Source organism: Hylobates moloch, unplaced genomic scaffold, assembly GCF_009828535.3.
Source record: "Hylobates moloch isolate HMO894 unplaced genomic scaffold, HMol_V3 SCAFFOLD_8, whole genome shotgun sequence".
Taxonomy (NCBI): domain Eukaryota; kingdom Metazoa; phylum Chordata; class Mammalia; order Primates; family Hylobatidae; genus Hylobates; species Hylobates moloch.
In genome coordinates this window covers 9,267,023-9,279,991 of record NW_026652283.1, presented here as the reverse complement: position 1 = coordinate 9,279,991, position 12,969 = coordinate 9,267,023, and the positions used below count along the sequence as shown (strand labels likewise).

Genomic DNA, 12,969 nt, shown 5'->3' with positions numbered 1-12,969 from the left:
CTTCATCTGATATTTTCTGCTTCCCAAATTTCAGAGATTAAAAAATACAAATGGAATTTGCCACTATTTATATGTAAAGACTTTATTTTTTTCCCATTATAAGCAGAACAAATACAACATATAAAGCCACTTAAAATAGTATATTTATAACCACATTCCTCATTTGCTACACAAATTATTTTATGTATCCTATATACGTGATGTGTTAAGCCAAAGTGTATATTCTTTGACCTGAAATGCTCTTCTAAACTAGTCTTTAAATTTTTCATTCAAAAATGCCCATTTCAGAATGGAAGTTAGTGTAAACTCTATGGCAATTTTTCAAAGAACTAAAAACGGAATTACCATTTGATCAAGCAACTCCACTATTGGGTATCTAACCAAAGGAAAAGGAATTATTATATTAAAAAAAAGACACCTACACTCAAATGTTTGTTGTAGAACTGTTTGCAATAGCAAAGTCATGGAATTGTCCTAAGTGTCCATCAATGGATTATTGGATAAGAAAACATGAAACCGTGTTTTCTTTTAGGGTATATACACCAGGAATACTACTCAAGTATAAAAAAGAAGGAAATCATGACTTTGCAGCAAAATGGATAGAGCTGGAGACCATTCTCTTAAGTGAAATAACTCAGGAACATAAACTTAAATACTGCATATTCTCACTTAACTGGAGCTAACTAATATGTACACATACACATAAAAAGTGGAATAATAGACATTGGAGACTCCAAAAAGTAGGAGGGTGGGAAGAAAATAAAGAATGAGAAATTACCTATTGGGTACAGTGTACACTATCCAGGTAATGGTTACACTGAAAACACAGACTTCATCATTATGCAATATATTTATAGAACAAAATTGCAATTGTACCCCCTAAATCCATAAACTTTTTAAAATGCCCATTTCAAGTGTCATTTATAACAAAAGTATCATTGCTAAAATTTATGTTTTGTTAGTCTGTGTATTCTTACTGAAGCATTTATCACACTATATTCTCTTTATCGCTAGCATAATTCAATCAGCCTAAACATACAATTGATGGTTAAGTAACTTTAATGATGAATCAATATTTCATTCATCTATGAACCCTAGAACTTAGCACTATATTAAGTATTTGTTAGTCCAGTGACTTTTCTGGGCTTCCACAATTTTTCTTAGATAACATTATTTACAGAGTTCTCCATAATTTGGCTGCTGTAATTTTGTTAGTTACTTGTCAAAATTATGAGAAGACATTTATGGTAACTTTATGTATTAGAAAATACATCAAAGAAGCATGATAGAAAAGGGTTCTTTTAGGATGCAATTTCAATTAAAGCTGGTTTTAATTTAAATCTACAGTGCTCTTAAGGAAAATACCTCTACTCAAACCCAACTATAAAATTTTAACAAGAATAGACACTTACCAGGCAGAGGAGTTGATTATATTATCCACGCTCTCAGCAGAAATGTAATCTTTTTCAGGAGATAATCCCAGCCAATAGTCACGTGATCTACTCTGGGATTTTATAAATTCCTACAGGAAATACAGATGATCTGTTTAAGAAACAGTCTTCTACTTTTGTATTTTACATTATAATGTAATTTCTTACAAATTGCTGTTTTAAGGTAACATACTGGACATTGCACTACCACTATTAAATGTCATTATAAGAAATTGAAAGAAAGTACTCCTTACTACGAAATTTCAATATTTTTAACAATATCATTGCTGGTCTCACAAGAAGAGAGGCCCTACTAATCCATGTATAACCTTAATTTACAGTCAATGAAAAGTTCACAATGACAAGTTCAGTATTAAAAAATTTGAGCAATAAATATTGTGTCCAGGGCCAAAGGAGGTGGGTAACGGCTATAAACAAGAGTTAATAGAAACAGAAAGAGTAGGAAAAAAATGCCACACACTCAGATGTGAGTGGTTACAGAACAGAATTCAGAACCAGTCCAGAATTTTGTAGCCAAATAACAGGTTTTTTTCTTATTCCAGCCTTTAAAAATTTTTTCTAGAGTAAGTAACTGTGAATGGGTCACTTGAGAATGATCTGATGAGGAAGAGATTGTGGGTTGATTTCTCTCTCTTCTATAAAGGATGATGAAAGTTTCTTATTGTGGGGAAGCAGAGACTTTTAGAAAATGTAATTTTGCTTAAAAATGTATGATTACTATTTGAGAGACTAAAAATGCTATGTAATAAGTGTAACATGGAAACATTATTTAGACATGGAAATCTAAGAAAATGAATAAATCAATAAAGTTACTAGAAAACACATTTTTCCTGGGATTCAAGGACTCAGTGCAACATATCTGTTTGACACTTGCCTGTGCCATCTTACTTCAGTTCTTGTTTGTACATATTTTATGCTAACCTACTATAAGTTGCCTATTTCTCTTAGTGAATTAAAAAATACAAAATGGTAGAAACAAAACATATTCTCCTATGTAGTTCTTGTGGAATTGCTAACCCTGAGGAATAATCTCCGTATCCTCTGTTTTTAGATAAATGTTTATAAATTATGTTCTGAGATTTGATTCTAGATTCTAATTTGGAAATGCTTACAGACCTATAGATTCTGGGTGCCCTGTAATACTCATCTACCTGTCAGCTAGTAATATTCCTCTTATGCTAAGGTCCTAAACTTGTATGTTTTACCTTGCCTATGATATCTTGAGATAAGTGTACAAAGTTTCAGTCACTTCACACCCCAACCGAAATAAACCAGAATCATGAGTGGGTTGATTGAAGTCTTCCCCAACATGCCACACCCCTCTCTATCGCATGATGGTAGAAACACCTGGGCTTTACCAATGCATTTTTATTGTTTATCTTCAACAGGCTGGCATTCTGAGCAGCACAGGCCATTTTACTCTCCTGCCATGTTTGGACATCATCACTGAGGAAATAACAGCTGTCCTTATGCCAAATCCATCTCCTTGGACAAGGCTTACATTTGTGCTCTGGAAGAAGAACATAGTTTTATTTGGGTTTTGTTGATAGTCATAATAATTCTTATTATTTCCTTTCCTCTCTGTGTGACATTGACCACATTTGCTGTTTATTCTTCTTTCTTTTTCTTTCTCTCTTTCCCTTTTTTTTTTGAGAGAGTCTTGCTCTGTTGCCCAAACTGGAGTGCAGTGGCGTGATCTCAGCTCACTGCAGCCTCCACCTCCTGGATTCAAGCGACTCTCCTGCCTCAGCCACCCAAGTAGCTGGGATTACATGCTGTTTCTTCTTTTTACATCGAAGGGGAAGTAAGTGAATCCTGTATTCTAGTTCCTTATATACCGCCATAATGTGTCAGACACATAACTTGAACAAAAAAATTTCAAATTAAGCACTTGGAGTCAAGTGTATCTTCCTATATCAATTCCTCTTTGTTATTTTTTATATTCTTTAAAGACAATAAAAACTAATTACTGGAAACATTCTATATAGTAATAATTAACCCCACCTATCTATACCAATCTCACCTTCTTTAATTTTTGTTCTCTGTTGAAGAACTTTGTTGAAATGTTGAAACTTTGAGGTTTCTCAGGAGCAAAAGGAGTATGTTTTAGCAACCATGACTATAGAAACTTATGGAGACACTAGAAGACCAACTCCCCCGATCCCAAAGGTGAAGTCTCAATTTATTTTTTTCTATGGACTTTGTTATCAATCACTGACTGAAATTTAAGAATGAAGTCGCCTGTAAAGAGGTGTCACTTCCTCCCTATCTTCTATTAACCTCAGTGCCCAGAATTATTATAGTACGTGACAGATTAGAGAAACTGTCTTGTCTAACATTCTATTATGTAACTATTATCTCTTGATAATTTTGGGGCCTATTGTTATTATTACTTTTTCTGTTTTTCTTCTAACTGCATGGAAATATCAATGAATTCTCCATCAACCACATGTAATTCTTTCCCCCAAATTATGACTCCCTAGGGAAAGGCTGCTAGCTAATTATAAAATGATTCTTAAGAGACTCAGTGCTTCAGTTTATTGTCCAATAAATAACTCCAAGAGAATACAGGATTACCTTGTTCTTTGCTATATAGCTCACGACATAATTTGGTGGCTACTATTTGCAGTGTGGTGGAGAGGTTCCTAATCTTGTTGGAGCTATTCATGTTACTCATCAGTTGTAGAGAAACATTTCTCTGGAGCTCTTCACTGATGTTTTGTAGTTTGTTCGTTTTTTTCATTTCTATCTTCAAAGTTATGCAAACTCCACATTAAAAAAATGACAAAAAATTCACAATAGAGCCATCAACCTTTATCATTTGCAGAAGTAGTATAAAGATTAAAGGGGTAGGGAAAGCAATTACTTTCCCTCTACAGCAGTGAGGGAAAGAGACTAAGTTCCACATTGTAAGTTCTCCTTGTGGGCCTATCACCTGTCATTATAATAAATCTTCCACTCAAGGAATAAACTTTTGTTGTTAAATATTTGAAATTCTAGATACTTTCTCTTTTGACCAAAACAGGAGCAGTACAGGCCGGGCGCGGTGGCTCACGCTTGTAATCCCAGCACTTTGGGAGGCCAAGGCGGGCGGATCACAAGGTCAGGAGATCGAGACCACAGTGAAACCCCATCTCTACTAAAAATACAAAAAAAAATTAGCCGGGCGTGGTGGCAGGCGCCTGTAGTCCCAGCTACTCGGAGAGGCTGAGGCAGGAGAATGGCGTGAACCCAGGAGGCGGAGCTTGCAGTGAGCCGAGACTGTGCCACTGCACTCCAGCCTGGGCGACAGAGCAAGACTCCGTCTCAAAAAAAAAAAAAAAAAAAAAACAGGAGCAGTACATACACACGCTTGCCAAGACTCCCAATCCAATGAGCATCAGAAGGCACAGAAGAGTCAGAAACAAGGCTGCTGGACGCCATACACGGGAGGGAGGTGGAGGTGCTGTGGAAAGCAAAATTAACAGAGAGGCCTAAAAATGGTGTAACTTTCATTTGAATTACTCATTCATTCATTCATTCATTCATTCATTCATTCATTCATTTTACCTTTATTTCCTAATGCCTTTTGGAAAGAAATGGATTTTCTAGCCATTCAAGAATATTCAAAAAATATTTTTGAAGAATATGTCAAGAATAAATCAAAATCACTTGTTTTGTATGTAAATTGATTCTGGCAAGAGAAGCTGTTAACTGGTAGACCGATTTTAAAAAACAGATAAGCAAAAACAATTTATAACAGAGAATGGAGAAAACCAATCAACCTAGATATAGTGTATTTTGTTTGTACAAATTTGGGAAAAGTGAGTAGCTGGAAATTAACAGAGAAGCCAATAGGAGTAGTCTTTGCTTGAGTAGACAATTGTGGCATGTCAAGAAAAACACTTTCGGTTGTTTACGTATCCCCCCAGGTAATTATGAGAATTCAGCTGCAGAACAAACAAGATAGGCTGTCTCTTTGTAATGTCTTTGGGTGTCCTCCCATTAGCTTTTGATCTTAGTCAGTCCAGATCTACACCATTTTTATTGCAATTTTTCAAAATATTTTTCATGTTTTTTTGCAAGAAACTTTTATTGAATACTTCCTTTTTAGTGAATACTGAAGCCCAGAATAGATCATTTCTCTATTTAAAAAAAAGGAATTATAAACTTTATGAGTGAATTATTATCATGACTATGTTATTTAAATCATCATTATGTATAAAGCTATTACACATTAGGTAAAGACTAGCTAGATATTTCAAGAAAATCCAATTCAGGGATACCATAATAATCTTACTATACTTCCGAGCTATGTCTTACATCTCATAGTTGATGGTGCAATAATATTGTGAAATCCAGAGAGAATTACTAGTAAATAGTAAAACTTAACTTCTGTAGACTTTAGAAAATAGTTACTACTGAAAGAACTACATGCTCAAGATTTTATGTAAGATTAGAACTATAAATGCAAGTGCTATCTTTCTTAAAATTATTTTCTTATTTATATATGTATTCAATTATTCAAAAGTTTATTCAATGAACTTATTCAATTATTAAAAAGCTCAGTTATTCAAAAGTTATCTTTTGAGTGCCTTGTATTTATTAGACATTATCCTGGGTGCTAACAATATCAAAGTGAGCAAGATGTACAAGTTCCTGTTTTCATAGGTAAAAATTTTAATTGTAGGAGGAAATAGATAAATAGATACATAAGTGAGACAGGGAGAAAGGGAAAGAAAGGGAGAAAAGATCTCAAATTTGGCTATGTTGTGCAGAGATTTGAACTAAGCTGTTATAGAGAGCAGGCAGTTCAAATCTTATGAACAATAGGAACCAGCATGCAAAATCAGTAGGAAGAACATTACAGCTAGCAATTACATGAAGTTCAAAGACAATAATTTAAGGAAAAGATTTCTATTTGAAAAACAGAATATATTCAGAAGGGCAGAAGAATTGTGGCCAATGTGAAAAATGATGTTAAAGAAGGTTTTGTTTTCTTTTGTTTTGTTTTTAAAATAACAAGGAGGAGACATTATTTACAGCCTTTTCTAGCCAGAATAAGTTAGATTTTTGGGGAAACCACTGGAAGAATTTAATCTAGGAGGGCAAAATAACAGAGTTGTTTTATCAGTAAGAAATCTGTTACAATATAACATGTGAAAGAGAACAGAAGTTTGATTAGCTAGCACTAGGGAATTTGATGACCCATGGATAAATTAAGTATATATTTTTAAGCCAAAATCCATGGCACAAATTTCTGAAATTTTTCTTTAGAGAAAGTTGGTAGATATGCACATTTGTAGGCAGTATCTCATAGTGATAAGAAGCAAAACACCATCTTTAGGGTTAGAGTGTGAATTAGTCCATTTTCACATTGCTAATAAGACATACCCAAGATTGTGCAGTTTATAAGGAAAAAGAGGTTTAATGGAGTCACAGTTTCACGTGGCTGGGGAGGCCTCACAATCATGGTGGAAGGTGAAAAGCACATCTCATATGGTGGCAGACAAGAGAAGAAAGGACTTGTGCAGGGAAACTCCCCTTTATAAAACCATCAGATCTCATGACACGTATTCACTATCACAAGAACAGCACGAGAAAGACCCCCACCACATGATTCAATTACCTCCCACCAGGTCCCTCCAACAACACGTGGAAATTGTGGGAGCTATAATTCAAGATGTGATTTGGGTGGGGACACAGCCAAACCATATCATTCCACCCCGACCTCTCCCAAATCTCATGTCTCACATTTCAAAACCAATCATGCCTTCCCAATAGTCCCCAAAAGACTTAACTCATTTCATCATTAACTCAAAAGTCCACAGTCCATCTGAGACAAGGCAAGTTCCTTCCACCTATGAGCCAGTAAATTCAAAAGCAAGTTAGTTACTTCCTAGATACAATGAGAGTACAGGCACTGGATAAATACAGTCATTGCAAATGGGAGAAATTGGCCAAAACAAAAGGGCTACAGGCCCCATGCAAGTCCAAAGGGCATCAAATCTTAAAGCTCCAAAATCATCTCCTTTGGCTCCATATCTCACATCCAGGTCATGCTGATGCAAGAGGTAGCCTCCCACATCTTTGGGCAGCTCTGCTCCTGTGGCTTTGCAAGGTACAGTCTCCCTCCTGGCTGCTTTCATGGGCTGATATTGAGTGTCGGCAGCTTTTCCAAGTGGACAGTGCATGCTGTCAGTGGATCTACCATTCTGAGGGCTGGAGGACGGTGGTCTACTTCTCACTGCTCCACTGGACAGTACCCCAGTGGGGACTCTGTGTGGAGCTTCTGACCTCACATTTCCCTTCTGCACTGTCCTAGCAGAGGTTACCCATGAGCACCCTGTGCCTGCAGCAAACTTCTGCCTGGACATCCAGGCATTTCCATACATCCTCTGAAATCTAGACAGAGGTTCCCAAAACCCAATTCTTGATTTCTGTGCACTCAAAGGCTCTACACCACATGGAAGCTACCAAGGCTTGGGGTTTGCACCCTTTGAAGCCTGAGCTGTACCTTAGCCTCTTTTAGTCATGGCTGGAGCAGCTGGGATGCAGGGCACCAAGTTCCTAGACTGTACACAGCAGAGGGACCTTGGGCTCAGTCTGTAAAACCATTTATTCCTCCTAGGCCTCTGGGCGTGTGATGGGAGGGGCTGCTGTGAAGACCTCTGATATGCCCTGGAGTCATTTTCCCCATTGCCTTGGTGATTATCATTTGGCTCCTCATTTCAGCTGGCTTGAATTTCTCCTCAGAAAATGAGATTTTCTTTTCTTTATCATTGTCAAGTCACAAATTTTCTGAACTTTTATGCTCTGCTTCCGTTATAAAACTGAATGCTTTTAATGGCACCCAAGTCACATCTTTAATGCTTTCCTGCTTAGAAATTTCTTCTGCCAGATATCCTAAATCATCTCTCTCAAGTTCAAAGTTCCACAAATTTCTAGGGCAGGAGCAAAATGCTGCCAGTCACTTTGCTAAAACATAACAAGAGTCACCTTTGCTCCAGTGCCCAACAAATTCTTCATCTCCATCTGAGACCACCTCAGCTTTATCACCATTTTTGTCAAAGCCATTCAAGAAGTCTCTAGGAGGTGCCAAACTGTCCCACATTTTTCGGTCTTCTTCTGAGCCCTCCAAAGTATTCCAACCTCTGCCTGTTGCCCAGTCCCAAAGTCTCTTTCAGATTTTTGGGTATCTTTACAGCAGCGCCCTACTCTATTGGTACCAATTTACTGCATTAGTTCATTTTCACACTGCTGATAAAGACGTACCCACAACTGGATAATTTATAAGTAAAAAGAGGTTTAATGGACTCATGGTTCCATGTGGCTGGAGAGGCCTCACACTCATGGTGGAAGGTGAAAGGCACATCTCACATGGCCGCAGACAAGAGAGAACTTGTGCAGGGAAACTCCTCGTTATAAAACCATCAGATCTCATGAGACTTATTCACTATCACAAGAACAGCATGGGAAAAACCTGCTCCCATGATTCAATTACCTTCCACCATGTCCCTCCTACAACATGTGGGACTTATGGGAGCTACAATTCAAGATGAGATTTGGGTGGGGACACAGTCAAACCATATCAATATGTTTTGGTTTGAATTCTGGTTCTGCTGCTTATTGCTTGTGAAACCTTGGGAAAGTTATTTAACACTTTTTAACATCTCTGTGTCTGAGTTTCAATATTGTTAAAGAATGGGAGAGAGGAAGACTGCAAAGTATCAGACACTAAATGATTTAATATTTATAATGCAATTAGAACAGAACTGGCACAGAGAAAACACTTGAAAATTGTATTCAAATATATATTTATATGTGTATTTAATGAGATGAGGCTGTTTGGAGAGAGAGACAATTTTAGAAGAAAAATAAATATTACTATTTTTGACATTTTAAGTTTAAAAATGAGATTAGAACTCCTTACGGAAATCTGAAAGTGGCATGTGTATTTTCTAGTCTTGAGATCCAGGGAAAGGTCATACAGAGATATTTGGGAGTCATTCTATTTAAAGTCAAACAACTGAATGAGGTAGATTAGAAGAGTGTACTGAGTGATGCAATAAAACGGGACTCAGGACAGGGCTTCAGAGTATTCCATCTTGTAGAGTTTCATCTAGGAGGAGGAGTCAACAAAGACTGAGGAGAGGCAGGCATGATGACAAGAGAAGCCATGAAGATATGTCAGGAGGGATGTGCAAAGAAAGCGTTTAGAGGACTGTTCAACTTTTTCAATGCTGCAGGGAAGTGAAGTAATGGAAGAGACATGTGACTATTGGGATGAAATAGGCAGGACATCAGTGACCTAAAGCTCAGTCTCTATGGCACCAAGGGGGCAGAAGCCTAATAGAGTTGGTTGAGAACAGAATGAGAGGTGAAGAACTGAGAGTCAGTGGCCAAAGAAAATGCTTTCAAAAGTTGAGTTGTGAAAGGAAACAAAGAAGTTAAATAATAACGGAAAGGCTTAAGTGGTCAAGCAAGGATTGTGTTTTGTTATAAAAGGAGGAGCAGAGTATATTGGTGAGTAGTAGAGTATGTTGGTGCACTAAAAAGGAAAAGCAGAGAAGGAAGAAAGAATAATGACACAGGAGAGAAAGGAAAAAATTACAGAAGTCTGTCTTTGAAAACGACACATGGACTGAAATTCAGAGCAAAATGAGGAGCTGTCCCTTCATAAGTACATACTTACCGTAAATACTATCTGGAAGGAAAGCAGAGTATCAGTAAGGACATGGTAGGATAGAAATTTAAATAACAAAAACAAAAAGTGTAGACGGATGCTTTTTTCTCACCAGAGGAAAGGTGAGAGTAACTGGGGTTGAAAATTTGTGTATTTTTCACCAGCAATACTCAACTCTGGGGCAGACTGGGTGGATATTCGGGTTTAACCAGAACTGGAGTTGTTTTTATTTGTTTGTTTTTGGGGTTTTTGTTTTGTTTAGTTTTGATTTGTTTGAGGCAGGATCTTGCTGTGTCACCCAGACTGGAGTACAGTCGCCTGATTTTAGCTTACTACAGCCTCCAACTCCTGGGCTCAAGTAATCCTCTTTCCTCAGCCTCCCAAGCAGCTGAGACTATGGGTGCCCAGTTAATTTAAAAAAATTTTTTTTTATAGACATGGCATCTCTCTAGTTTCCCCAGGCTGGTCTCAAACTCCTGGCCTCAGATAATCCTCCCATCTTGGCCTCTCAAAGTGCTAGGACTATGGGTATGAGCCACTGCACCTAGCCAGACTGGAGTTTTTAAGGAAAAATTAACATACATTAAAGAGCAGAAGTGTAAGAGACTAAGAGTAGACATTACATAATACAATGTTATATTACATAATGTAGATTCTAAGCTGGATAATGAGAAAATTAGATGAGATTAAGAACATGAAGAAGACATGGATTCAATATTTCCATGAATTCAAGGAATTCTTGTGATGGGAACTTAAAGTGGATTGGCAAGAAAAGAGGTGGGAAAGGGTGTGAGAGGACAAGTAAAGGGCAATTGTTGGTAATATTAGGCTCATGATATGCCCATTCTCTTTCAGCATATAAAAGAAGAAATATAAACAAGGAAATAAAGACAGAAAATATTGTAAAATTCTTAGACCCTTCTTCTTTCTAAAAAAATTTCAGTATTAAAAAAGAAGCCAACAGAATGAATCTGCTACCCTTTCTCAAGATTTACAATGCTCATCATAAATGGATCCAAGATGTAACAATGAAATTTCTGTTTATAGCAATGCTAGAATATTAAAGATGTTATATTCTGTGTGGGGAGAGGGGAGAGGACAACAACTTAAATAATATATGAGAATTTTGGCACTCTTCTCTCCTTATTTTTCTGTTTCTATCACCCTTCTTTGTGTTCTCCATTATCACTGTTTAAGTTATTTTTAACTCAAATACACTGATTTAAACTATGGATTCGCTAGGGCAGATTTCACTCCAAAAGGCTAGGAGCCAGAAGGTAAGAACCATACATAACAGGAAAACTATAGGATTCTGAGTAAGATGAAGAGTAGTTTTGTTTAAGTGAAAGTCAACACAGATGGCCCACTTATTTCATGATTTTGATTTGAATTGAAAAATACAAAGCTACCTGATATAATGTGGTTTTGAACATTATGAATATATTATGTCTTCTGATATTTCTTTACCTCTTTTCTTCCTTTATTCCTTAATGATTCATTTCATTTAACTTAACATATTTTATTTTTTAGTAAGTTAGTAAAAAATCTCCAAAAGAAGTAGGAGAAATTTTAGGGTGATTTATGCCTAGTTTGGTAGATAGTCAAATGAAATCTTTTAAAGGTCTCTCTGTTTGACACAAAGCATTTTCTTTTAAAAAAACACACACACATATGAAATCACGACTTTTCTGAATGTGTTTCTTTTTCCGTGGCTTCATCTCCTAAAGAAATAAAATCTTCACACAACCCAATCATTTGAAAAATTCTGTCCCTATTATATTGAGTGTGATAATAAAAAACTTCAAAAATGTAAAAGATTGAGTATTCAATGCACAGATAAGTGTTTTTACAAAACCATTTTTTCCTAATCATTTTGTTTATGTACTTTTGGTTCCTTTGCTTAAACATAAGAGACTTAATTGAAAATTTAAGTTGAATAATAACTATATCACTAATAGTGAAGATGCAAGGCTGTAACCACTTCTATTATACAAACTTACAACACATCCATAACTCAAAATCTTACCTTTTTCCCCAAATTTGCCAATTTCTTGGATTTTTTCTGTCTCACTGGAGTTCTGGAATTTAAGATCTGCATAAGTAACTTCTTCAGACATTGATGAATATGTAAAGAAATCTTGACAAAGTGTAAAAACACAGAAAGATGAGAGTGAGTTAACAGAGCTGAATGTTAAACAGGACCTATAATTTTAAACTTCTGTTTATAAACGGAAGCTTAAGCTTACAAGTTTAAACTTCTGTTTATAAACCTACTGTACCAATCACCCATATGTCTGCGAATGAGCCAAATCTCATTTGTGGCTTCAGTTAAGAACATTGAACTGTTGCAACAGATAACGTCTTTCTTCCTCATATTTCTTCCTTTTTCTCAATTTCTATATATTTACCAACTACAGAAAGTAGTTTTTGAAATTGTGTTTGGATAACATTACTAGTGTCATGCAAGAGAACACAAATAACTAGCACCACGTGGTGCAGACATAGTGTAGGATTTATTGGCGAAAAACTTTCAAGCAGAAAAGATGCGGTTCTCAGACACTCACTAATCTGCAGCTGTGGCCTGGCATAGATATTCCTTTTGTATCCTGATGAAGGTCCTGATAGAAGGGTTCTCTTCACTGGGAGACTGAACATACAGAGAGCACTCCCAAGGAGAATGAGACAGTTAGTGTCATTCCATTGCCATGTTACATAGCTATAGGTTTGCCTAAGAGAGGTAGGGAATGCCTAGTTTCTCTAAATAACAATATATAGGTTGGTGCTAAAGTAATTCTGGTTTTTGCCATTAAAAGCAAAAGTAATTGTGGTTTTTGCCATTAAAAGTTTACAAAA

At 36.4% G+C, this 12,969-nt stretch overlaps 1 protein-coding gene across 4 annotated transcripts in view; it reads right to left on the bottom strand.

The window, feature by feature from the left end:
- CLEC12A (C-type lectin domain family 12 member A) overlaps positions 1–12,969 on the bottom strand; it is a 124,699-nt gene that overhangs the window by 47,665 nt on the left and 64,065 nt on the right. For all 4 annotated transcript variants that reach the window (XM_058442702.1, XM_058442703.1, XM_058442704.1 and 1 more), the window contains exons 2-6: positions 12,143–12,253; positions 4,798–4,896; positions 4,029–4,217; positions 2,810–2,961; positions 1,413–1,522 (exon numbers count right to left, since the gene is read on the bottom strand). In XM_058442702.1, the coding sequence (XP_058298685.1) occupies positions 1,413–1,522; positions 2,810–2,961; positions 4,029–4,217; positions 4,798–4,896; positions 12,143–12,233 (641 nt within the window). In that variant the 5' untranslated portion in view covers positions 12,234–12,253. The remainder of the gene's footprint in view (positions 1–1,412; positions 1,523–2,809; positions 2,962–4,028; positions 4,218–4,797; positions 4,897–12,142; positions 12,254–12,969) is intronic.